This window comes from Petromyzon marinus, unplaced genomic scaffold (assembly GCF_048934315.1).
Source record: "Petromyzon marinus isolate PM22_M1 ecotype Great Lakes invasive population unplaced genomic scaffold, UKy_Petmar_22M1.pri1.0 PM_Scaffold_600, whole genome shotgun sequence".
In the NCBI taxonomy this organism is placed as follows: Eukaryota; Metazoa; Chordata; class Hyperoartia; order Petromyzontiformes; family Petromyzontidae; genus Petromyzon; species Petromyzon marinus.
This window is the reverse complement of record NW_027423614.1, coordinates 12,501-25,928: the sequence shown is the minus strand read 5'-3', so window position 1 is coordinate 25,928 and position 13,428 is coordinate 12,501. Positions and strand designations below refer to the sequence as shown.

General features: G+C 55.2%; 1 protein-coding gene across 1 annotated transcript in view; it reads left to right on the top strand.

Annotated features, from left to right (window-relative positions):
* The first annotated feature begins 3,871 nt into the window (after positions 1–3,871).
* The window catches only part of LOC142923716 (adaptin ear-binding coat-associated protein 1-like), a 20,254-nt gene continuing 10,697 nt past the window's right edge, over positions 3,872–13,428 (top strand). Inside the window, exon 1 of the mRNA XM_076064693.1 lies at positions 3,872–4,168. Within this exon, the coding sequence (XP_075920808.1) occupies positions 4,059–4,168 (110 nt within the window). The 5' untranslated portion in view covers positions 3,872–4,058. The remainder of the gene's footprint in view (positions 4,169–13,428) is intronic.

The following is a 13,428-nucleotide window of genomic DNA, read 5'->3' as shown; positions in this document are numbered from 1 at the left end:
GGGTGAGTGAGTGGCTGAGTGAATGTGTGAGTGAATGCGTGGGTGAGTGAGTGAATGGGTTGGTAAGTGGCTGGGTGGGAAAGTGAATGGGTGAGTGAGTAATTGGGTGGGTGAGTTGATGGGTGGGTGTTTGAGGGACTGGCTGGGAGGGTGAGTGAATTGGTGGGTGAGTGGATGGGTGGGTGAGTGGATGGAGGGTGGGTGAGTGGCTGAGTGAGTTAATGGGTGGGTGAGTGAGTGATTGAGTGGTTGTATGAGTGGATGGGTGGGTAAGTGGGTGGGTGGGTGAGTGAGTGGCTGGGTCGGTGGGTGAATGGGTGAGTGAGTGGGTGGGTGTATGGGGTGGTGAGTGGGTGGGTGAATGGGTGAGTGAGTGAATGGCTGGGTGAGTGCATTGGTGAGTGGGTGAGTAAGTGAATGGGTGGGTGGGTGAGTGAATGGGTCGGTCAATGGCTGGGTGAGTGAGTGAATAGGTGATTGAGTGAATGGGTGGGTGGGTGAATGAATGGGTCGGTCAATGGCTGAGTGGGTGAGTGAATGGGTGGGTGAGAGATTGAGTGATTGAGTGGGTGAGTTGGGTGGGTGAGTGCATGGATGAGTGAATGAATGGGCTGGTGAGTGGGTGGGTGAGTAAATGGGTTGGTGAGTGGATGGGTTGGTGAGTGAGTGGCTGAGTGACTGAGTGAATGGGCGGATGAGTGAGTGAATGGGTGGTGAGTGAATGAATGGGCTGGTGAGTGGCTGAGTGGGTGGGTGAGTAAATGGGTCAGTGCGTCATTCAGTGGCTGAGTGAATGGGTGAGTGAGTGGCTGAGTGAATGTGTGAGTGAATTGGTGGGTGAGTGAATGGGTTGGTGAGTGGATGGGTTGTTGAATGAGTGACTGAGTGACTGAATGAGTGAATGGGTGGATGAGTGAGTGAATGGGTGGTGAGTGAGTGAATGGGCTGGTGAGTGGCTGAGTGGGTGGGTGAGTAAATGGGTGAGTGAGTCATTCAGTGGCTGAGTGAATGGGTGGGTGAGTGAGTGAATGGGTTGGTGAGTGGATGGGTTGGTGAGTGAGTGGCTGAGTGACTGAGTGAGTGAATGGGTGGATGAGTGAGTGAATGGGTGGATGAGTGAGTGAATGGGCTGGTGAGTGGCTGAGTGGGTGGGTGAGTAAATGGGTGAGTGAGTCATTCAGTGGCTGAGTGAATGGGTGAGTGAGAATGGGTGGATGAGTGAGTGAATGGGTGGATGAGTGAGTGAATGGGTTGGTGAGTGGCTGAGTGGGTGGGTGAGTAAATGGGTGAGTGAGTCATTCAGTGGGTGAGTGAGTGGCTGAGTGAATGTGTGAGTGAATGCGTGGGTGAGTGAATGGGTTGGTAAGTGGCTGGGTGGGAAAGTGAATGGGTGAGTGAGTAATTGGGTGGGTGAGTTGATGGGTGGGTGTTTGAGGGACTGGCTGGGAGGGTGAGTGAATTGGTGGGTGAGTGGATGGGTGGGTGAGTGGATGGAGGGTGTGTGAGTGGCTGAGTGAGTTAATGGGTGGGTGAGTGAGTGATTGAGTGGTTGTGTGAGTGGATGGGTGGGTGAGTGAGTGAATAGGTGAGTGGGTGGGTGATTGAGTGGGTGGGTGGATGAATGGGTGAGTGAGTGGGTGGGTAAGTGGGTGGGTGGGTGAGTGAGTGGCTGGGTAGGTGAGTGAATGGGTGAGTGAGTGGGTGGGTGTATGGGGTGGTGAGTGGGTGGGTGAATGGGTGAGTGGGTGGGTGAGTGAGTGAGTGGCTGGGTGAGTGAATTGGGTGAGTGAGTGAGTGGCTGGGTGAGTGAATTGGTGAGTGGGTAAGTGAATGGGTGGGTGGGTGAGTGAATGGGTCGGTCAATGGCTGGGTGAGTGAATAGGTGAGTGAGTGAATGGGTGGGTGGGTGAATGAATGGGTCGGTCAATGGCTGAGTGGGTGAGTGAATGGGTGGATGAGAGAATGAGTGATTGAGTGGGTGAGTTGGGTGGGTGAGTGCATGGATGAGTGAATGAATGGGCTGGTGAGTGGGTGGGTGAGTAAATGGGTTGGTGAGTGGATGGGTTGGTGAGTGAGTGAATGGGTGGATGAGTGAGTGAATGGGTGGATGAGTGAGTGAATGGGCTCGTGAGTGGCTGAGTGGGTGGGTGAGTAAATGGGTGAGTGAGTCATTCAGTGGCTGAGTGAATGGGTGAGTGGATGGGTTGGTGAGTGAGTGGCTGAGTGACTGAGTGAGTGAATGGGTGGATGAGTGAGTGAATGGGTGGATGAGTGAGTGAATGGGCTCGTGAGTGGCTGAGTGGGTGGGTGAGTAAATGGGTGAGTGAGTCATTCAGTGGCTGAGTGAATGGGTGAGTGAGTGGCTGAGTGAATGTGTGAGTTAATGGGTGGGTGAGTGAGTGAATGGGTTGGTAAGTGGCTGGGTGGGAGAGTGAATGGGTGAGTGAGTAATTGGGTGGGTGAGTTGATGGGTGGGTGTTTGAGGGACTGGCTGGGAGGGTGAGTGAATTGGTGGGTGAGTGAATTGGTGGGTGAGTGGATGGGTGGGTGAGTGAATGGGTGGGTGAGTGAATGGGTGGGTGAGTGAGTGGGTGAGTGAATTAATGGGTGAGTGGCTGAGTTGCTGGGTCAGTGAGTGAATGAGTAAGTAGGTGGGTGAGTGGCTGGGTGAGTGGTTGGGTGAGTTTTAATATATACAGGGCTCTATGTGATGAGGTGGGTGTGACTCTATGGGGCTCTGTAAGTTGCCATGGGTCTGTATGGGTCTCTGTGGGTCTCTGTGGGTCTCTATGGGTCTCTATGGGGCTCTGTAAGCTTCCATGGGTCTCTGTGGGTCTGTATGGGTCTCTGTGGGTCTCTGTGGGTCTCTATGGGTTTCTGTGGGTCTCTATGGGTCTCTATGGGTCTCTATGGGTTTTGTGTGTGGGTCTGAATGGGTCTCTGTGGGTCTGTATGGGTCTCTATGGGTCTCTGTGGGTCTGAATGGGTCTCCATGGGTTTCTGTGGGTCTCTATGGGTCTCTATGGGTCTGTATGGATCTCTATGGGTCTCTGTGGGTCTCTGTGGGTCTGTATGGATCTCTATGGGTCTCTGTGGGTCTCTGTGGGTCTGTATGGATCTCTATGGGTCTCTGTGGGTCTCTGTGGGTCTGTATGGGTCTCTGTGGGTCTCTATGGGTCTGTATGGATCTCTATGGGTCTCTGTGGGTCTGTATGGATCTCTATGGGTCTCTGTGGGTCTCTGTGGGTCTCTATGGGTCTGTATGGATCTCTATGGGTCTCTGTGGGTCTCTGTGGGTCTGTATGGGTCTCTGTGGGTCTCTATGGGTCTGTATGGATCTCTATGGGTCTCTGTGGGTCTCTGTGGGTCTGTATGGGTCTCTATGGGTCTCTATGATGTAATCACCCACCTCATCACAAATCCGCGTGACGTCAGGCCCCCAATCGCGCGTGACATCACCCAAATTTCCATATCCACGTGACGTCACTCACCATCCACAAACATCGAGGTGACGTCATCCTCCCTACAGTGTCCACATGATGTCACTCAATTACAATTTCCGTCCCCGGGTGACTTCACTAGCCCCCCCAAAAATCTTCCCCTTTGACGTCAACCGATCCCCGCGTGACCTCACTCAATTCCCGCCCCCCCTGCGTGCCTTCACCCCCCCCAAATTCTTGCGTGACGTCATCCGCTCCCCCCGCTCTGGACGTCATCACCTTCGTCTACCTTAGCGCGCGTGACGTCATCTCCTTCGTCCCCATCTCAGCGCGTGACGTCATCCTCTTCGTTCACCGCGTGACGTCATCAACCGTGTCCCTCCCCCTCGCGCGTGACGTCATCCCATTCGTAACCCTCCCCTTGTCCGACGTCATCCCCTTCGTCCGCATCATCCGCGCGTGACGTCACCCCTTTCGTCCACCGCGTGACGTCACCTAACTTCTCTCCCCCACATCCCCGCGCGTGACGTCTCCCCTTCGTCCCCCTCCCCGCGCGTGACGTCATCTCGCACGTCCCCATCCCCGCGCGTGACGTCACCTTCTTCGTCCCCCGTGTGTATGACGTCACGCTGCGCGATGGCTGACGAGGCCTACGAGTCGGTGCTGTGCGTCAAGGCGGAGGTCCTCGTCTACAGAATCCCGCCCAGAGCCTCCAACAGGGGCTACAGGTGACGTCACTCACTCACCACTCACCACTAACACTCACCACTAACACTCACTCACCACTACCACTCACCACTACTAACACTCACCACTCACCACGTCTACCGCATCCCTCCCAGAGCCTCCAACAGGGGCTACAGGTGACGTCACTCACCACTCACCACTAACACTCACCACTCACACTCACCACTCACCACTAACACTCACCACTCACCTCGTCTACAGAATCCCGCCCAGAGCCTCCAACAGGGGCTACAGGTGACGTCACTCACCACTCACCACTAACACTCACCACTCACTCACTCACCAGTCTCTCACCACTCACTCACCAGTAACACTCACCAGTCACTCACCACTAACACTCACCACTCACCCACTCACTCACCCACCCACTCACCCACTCACTCACCCACTCACCCACTCACTCACCACTAACACTCACCACTAACACTCACTCACCACTCACTCACCAGTCACTCACCACTCACCTTGTCTACAGAATCCCGCCCAGAGCCTCCAACAGGGGCTACAGGTGACGTCACTCACTCACCACTCACCACTAACACTCACCACTCACTCACTCACCAGTCACTCACCACTAACACTCACCACTCACTCACCACTCACACTCACCACTAACACTCACTCACCACTCACTCACCACTCACTCACCACTAACACTCACCACTCCACTCATTCACCACTTACTCACCACTACCACTCACTACTAACACTCACCACTCACTCACCACTCACTCACCACTACCATTCACTCACTACCACACTCACTCACCACCACTAACACTCACCACCACTAACACTCACTCACCACTCACTCACTCACCAACCACTCACTCACCACTAACACTCACTCATCACTCACTCACCACTAACACTCACTACCACCACTCACCACCACCACCACCACCACACTCACCACCACCACACTCACCACCACCACACTCACCACCACACCCACCACCACACTCACCACCACCACACTCACCACCACCACCACACTCACCACCACCACACTCACCACCACACTCACCACAACCACACTCACCACCACCACCACACTCACCACCACCACACTCACCACCACCACACTCACCACCACCACACTCACCACCACAACCACACTCACCACCACACTCACCACCACCACCACACTCACCACCACCACACTCACCACCACACTCACCACCACCACACTCACCACAACCACACTCACCACCACCACACTCACCACCACCACACTCACCACCACAACCACACTCACCACCACACTCACCACCACCACCACACTCACCACCACACTCACCACCACCACCACACTCACCACCACCACCACACTCACCACCACCACACTCACCACCACCATCACACTCACCACCACCACCACACTCACCACAACCACACTCACCACCACCACACTCACCATCACCACAACACTCAGCACCACACTCACCACCACCACACTCACCACCACCACCACACTCACCACCACCACACTCACCCCCACACTCACCACTCACCACTTACTCACCACTACCACTCACCACTCACTCACCACTCACTCACTACCACACTCACTACCACCACTCACTCACCACCACTAACACTCACTACCACCACTCACTCACCACCACCACTCACTCACCACCACTAACACTCACCACCACTAACACTCACTCACCACTCACTCTCACTCACCACTCACTCACTCACCACCACTAGCACTCACTACCACTCACTCACCACTCACTCACCACTCACTCACTCACCACTAACACTACCACCACTCACCACCACCACCACACTCACCACCACCACACTCACCACCACCATCACACTCACCACCACACTTACCACCACCACCACCACCACACTCACCACCACCATCACCACCACACTCACCACCACCACACTCACCACCACCACACTCACCAACACCACACTCACCACCACCACCACACTCACCACCACACTTACCACCACCACCACCACACTCACCACCACCATCACCACAACACTCACCACCACCACACTCACCACCACACTCACCACCACCACACTCACCACCACCACCACACTCACCACCACACTCACCACCACCACACTCACCACAACCACACTCACCACCACCACACTCACCACCACACTCACCACCACCACACTCACCACCACCACCACACTCACCACAACCACACTCACCACCACCACACTCACCACCACCACCACCACACTCACCACCACCACACTTACCACCACCACACTCACCACCACACTCACCACCACCACACTCACCACCACCACACTCACCACCACACTCACCACGAAACTCACCACCACCACACTCACCACCACACTCACCACCACCACCACACTCACTACCACCACACTCACTACCACCACACTCACCACCACCACACTCACCACAACCACACTCACCACCACCACACTCACCACCACCACACTCACCACCACAACCACACTCACCACCACACTCACCACCACCACCACACTCACCACCACACTCACCACCACCACCACACTCACCACCACCACCACACTCACCACCACCACACTCACCACCACCATCACACTCACCACCACCACCACACTCACCACAACCACACTCACCACCACCACACTCACCATCACCACAACACTCAGCACCACACTCACCACCACCACACTCACCACCACCACCACACTCACCACCACCACACTCACCCCCACACTCACCACTCACCACTTACTCACCACTACCACTCACCACTCACTCACCACTCACTCACTACCACACTCACTACCACCACTCACTCACCACCACTAACACTCACTACCACCACTCACTCACCACCACCACTCACTCACCACCACTAACACTCACCACCACTAACACTCACTCACCACTCACTCTCACTCACCACTCACTCACTCACTCACCACCACTAGCACTCACTACCACTCACTCACCACTCACTCACCACTCACTCACTCACCACTAACACTACCACCACTCACCACCACCACCACACTCACCACCACCACACTCACCACCACCATCACACTCACCACCACACTTACCACCACCACCACCACCACACTCACCACCACCATCACCACCACACTCACCACCACCACACTCACCACCACCACACTCACCAACACCACACTCACCACCACCACCACACTCACCACCACACTTACCACCACCACCACCACACTCACCACCACCATCACCACAACACTCACCACCACCACACTCACCACCACACTCACCACCACCACACTCACCACCACCACCACACTCACCACCACACTCACCACCACCACACTCACCACAACCACACTCACCACCACCACACTCACCACCACACTCACCACCACCACACTCACCACCACCACCACACTCACCACAACCACACTCACCACCACCACACTCACCACCACCACCACCACACTCACCACCACCACACTTACCACCACCACACTCACCACCACACTCACCACCACCACACTCACCACCACCACACTCACCACCACACTCACCACGAAACTCACCACCACCACACTCACCACCACACTCACCACCACCACCACACTCACTACCACCACACTCACTACCACCACACTCACCACCACCACCACACTCACCACCACACTCACCACCACACTCACCACCACCACGACCACCACCACACTCACCACTACCACACTCACCATCACCACAACACTCACCACCACCACCACACTCACCACAACCACACTCACCACCACCACACTCACCACCACACTCACCACCACACTCACCACCACCACACTCACCACCACCACACTCACCACCACACCACCACCGCACTCACCACCACACTCACCACCACCGCACTCACCACCACCACACTCACCACCACCACACTCACCACCACCACACTCACCACCACACTCACCACCACCACACTCATCACCACACTCACCACCACACTCACCACCACCACACTCACCACCACAACACTCACCACCACAACACTCACCACCACCACACTCACCACTACCACACTCACCACCACACTCACCACCACCACCACCGCACTCACCACCACACTCACCACCACCACCACACTCACCACCACCACACTCACCACCACCACACTCACCACCACCACACTCACCACCACCACAACACTCACCACCACCACACTCACCACCACCACCACACTCACCACCACACTCACCACCACACTCACCACCACCACACTCACCACCACCACACTCATCACCACACTCACCACCACCACACTCACCACCACAACACTCACCACCACCACACTCACCACCACCACACTCACCACCACCACACTCACCACCACACTCACCACCACCAACACACTCACCACCACACTCACCACCACACTCACCACCACCACACTCACCACCACCACACTCACCACCACCACAGCACTCACCACCACCACCACACTCACCACCACCACCACACTCACCACCACCACCACACTCACCACTACCACACTCAGCACCACCATCACACTCACCACCACACTCACCACCACACTCACCACCACCACACTCACCACCACACTCACCACCACCACACTCACCATCACCACAACACTCAGCACCACACTCACCACCACCACACTCACCACCACCACACTCACCACCACCACCACACTCACCCCCACACTCACCACTCACTCACCACTTACTCACCACTACCACTCACCACTCATTCACTCACCACTCACTCACTACCACACTCACTACCACCACTCACTCACCACCACTAACACTCACTACACCACTCACCACCACCACTCACTCACCACCACTAACACTCACCACCACTAACACTCACTCACCACTCACTCTCACTCACCACTCACTCACTCACCACCACTAGCACTCACTACCACACTCACCACTCACTCACTCACTCACCACTACCACCACTCACCACCACCACCACACTCACCACCACCACACTCACCACCACCACACTCACCACCACCACCACACTCACCACAACCACACTCACCACCACCACACTCACCACCACCACACTCACCACCACCACACTCACCACCACCACCACCACACTCACCACCATCCCCACAACACTCACCACCACCACACTCACCACCACACTCACCACCACCACCACACTCACTACCACCACACTCACCACCACCATCACCACAACACTCACCACCACCACACTCACCACCACACTCACCACCACACTCACCACCACCACACTCACCACCACACTCACCACCACCACCACACTCACCACCACCACCACCACCACACTCACCACCACACTCACCACCACACTCACCACCACCACACTCACCACCACACTCACCACCACACTCACCACCACCACACTCACCACCACCACACTCACCACCACACTCACCACCACACTCACCACCACCACACTCATCACCACACTCACCACCACACTCACCACCACCACACTCACCACCACAACACTCACCACCACCACACTCACCACCACCACACTCACCACCGCACTCACCACCGCACTCACCACCACCACCACACTCACCACCACACTCACCACCACCACACTCACCACCACCACACTCACCACCACCACCACACTCACCACCACCACCACACTCACCACTACCACACTCAGCACCACCATCACACTCACCACCACCACACTCACCACCACCACACTCACCATCACCACAACACTCAGCACCACACTCACCACCACCACACTCACCACCACCACACTCACCACCACCACCACACTCACCCCCACACTCACCACTCACTCACCACTTACTCACCACTACCACTCACCACTCATTCACTCACCACTCACTCACTACCACACTCACTACCACCACTCACTCACCACCACTAACACTCACTACCACCACTCACCACCACCACTCACTCACCACCACTAACACTCACCACCACTAACACTCACTCACCACTCACTCTCACTCACCACTCACCACCACTAGCACTCACTACCACACTCACCACTCACTCACTCACTCACCACTACCACCACTCACCACCACCACCACACTCACCACCACCACCACACTCACCACCACCACACTCACCACCACCACACTCACCACCACCACACTCACCACCACCACACTCACCACCACCACCACACTCACCACAACCACACTCACCACCACCACACTCACCACCACCACACTCACCACCACCACACTCACCACCACACTCACCACCACCACACTCACCACCATCACCACAACACTCACCATCACCACACTCACCACCACACTCACCACCACCACCACACTCACTACCACCACACTCACCACCACCATCACCACAACACTCACCACCACCACACTCACCACCACACTCACCACCACACTCACCACCACCACACTCACCACCACACTCACCACCACCACCACCACACTCACCACCACCACACTCACCACCACCACACTCACCACCACCACCACACTTACCACCACCACACTCACTACCACCACACTCATCACCACACTCACCACCACACTCACCACCACCACACTCACCACCACAACACTCACCACCACCACACTAACCACCACCACACTCACCACCACCACACTCACCACCACACTCACCACCACCACCACACTCACCAACACACTCACCACCACACTCACCACCACCACACTCACCACCACCACACTCACCACCACCACCACCAACACACTCACCACCACCACACTCACCACCACCACCACACTCACCACCACCACACTCATCACCACAACACTCACCACCACCATCACCACACTCACCACCAACACACTCACCACCACACTCACCACCACACTCACCACCACCACCACACTCACCAACACACTCACCACCGCACTCACCACCACACTCACCACCACCACACTCACCACCACCACCACACTCACCACCACCACACTCACCACCACCACCACACTCACCACCACCACACTCACCACCACCACCACACTCACCACCACACTCACCACCACACTCACCACCGCACTCACCACCACCACCACACTCACCACCACCACACTCACCACCACCACACTCACCACCACCACCACCACACTCACCAACACACTCACCACCGCACTCACCACCACACTCACCACCACCACCAACACACTCACCACCACCACCACACTCACCACCACCACACTCACCACCACCACCACACTCACCACCACCACCACACTCACCACCACCACACTCACCACCACCACACTCACCACCACACTCACCACTCGCAACTTTTGAGAGTCACTAACGCCCTGAGGGCAGATCCCGGCGTTGTTCCACGTCATTTGATAACGTTGCGATCTGCCCTGGGGGCGTCTTCGCCTCCGCGAAAGTCGTGCGCACTGCGGCTCTTACGAAGGGTCATTGCCCGAACCGTCGAGTATTGCTTAAGTGCACCTAGCCTGGCACTAGCGTTGTGTGTGGTGGTGGTGGTGGTTACTAAGTGAACCTAGCCTGGCACTAGCGTTGTGTGTGGTCGTGGTGGTTACTAAGTGAACCTAGCCTGGCACAAGCGTTGTGTGTGGTCATGGTGGTTACTAAGTGAACCTAGCCTGGCACTAGCGTTGTGTGTGGTGGTGGTTACTAAGTGCACCTAGCCTGGCACAAGCGTTGTGTGTGGTGGTGGTTACTAAGTGAACCTAGCCTGGCACTAGCGTTGTGTGTGGTGGTGTAGTCAACATCGCTTGCCACTAGGGAGAGACAAAGGCGGCCGGGCGTGGTGGTGGTGGTGGCCACCCCCACCCCTCCTGTGTACGCACTGTCTCATCATCATCATCAGCAGTGTGTACACAGTCTCATCATCATCATCAGCAGTGTGTGGCCATGCTGTCTCATCATCATCATCAGCAGCAGTGTGTACGCACTGTCTCATCATCATCATCAGCAGTGTGTACGCACTGTCTCATCATCATCATCATCAGCAGTGTGTACACAGTCTCATCATCATCATCAGCAGTGTGTACGCACTGTCTCATCATCATCATCAGCAGTGTGTACACAGTCTCATCATCATCATCATCAGCAGTGTGTACGCACTGTCTCATCATCATCAGCAGTGTGTACACAGTCTCATCATCATCATCAGCAGTGTGTACGCACTGTCTCATCATCATCATCAGCAGTGTGTACACAGTCTCATCATCATCATCAGCAGTGTGTACGCACTGTCTCATCATCATCATCATCAGCAGTGTGTACACAGTCTCATCATCATCATCATCAGCAGTGTGTACGCACTGTCTCATCATCATCAGCAGCAGTGTGTACACAGTCTCATCATCATCATCAGCAGTGTGTACGCACTGTCTCATCATCATCATCATCAGCAGTGTGTACACAGTCTCATCATCATCATCAGCAGTGTGTACGCACTGTCTCATCATCATCATCAGCAGTGTGTACACAGTATCATCATCATCAGCAGTGTGTACGCACTGTCTCATCATCATCATCAGCAGTGTGTACACAGTCTCATCATCATCATCAGCAGTGTGTACGCACTGTCTCATCATCATCATCAGCAGTGTGTACACAGTCTCATCATCATCATCATCAGCAGTGTGTACGCACTGTCTCATCATCATCATCAGCAGTGTGTACACAGTCTCATCATCATCATCAGCAGTGTGTACGCACTGTCTCATCATCATCATCAGCAGTGTGTACACAGTCTCATCATCATCATCAGCAGTGTGTACGCACTGTCTCATCATCATCAGCAGCAGTGTGTACACACTGTCTCATCATCATCATCAGCAGTGTGTACGCACTCTCATCATCATCATCAGCAGTGTGTACACAGTCTCATCATCAGCAGTGTGTACGCACTGTCTCATCATCATCATCAGCAGTGTGTACACAGTCTCATCATCATCATCAGCAGTGTGTACGCACTGTCTCATCATCAGCAGTGTGTACACACTGTCTCATCATCATCATCAGCAGTGTGTACGCACTGTCTCATCATCATCATCAGCAGTGTGTACACAGTCTCATCATCATCATCATCAGCAGTGTGTGGCCATGCTGTCTCGTCATCATCATCATCAGCAGCAGTGTGTACGCACTGTCTCATCATCATCATCAGCAGCAGTGTGTACGCACTGTCTCATCATCATCAGCAGCAGTGTGTACACACTGTCTCATCATCATCATCAGCAGTGTGTAC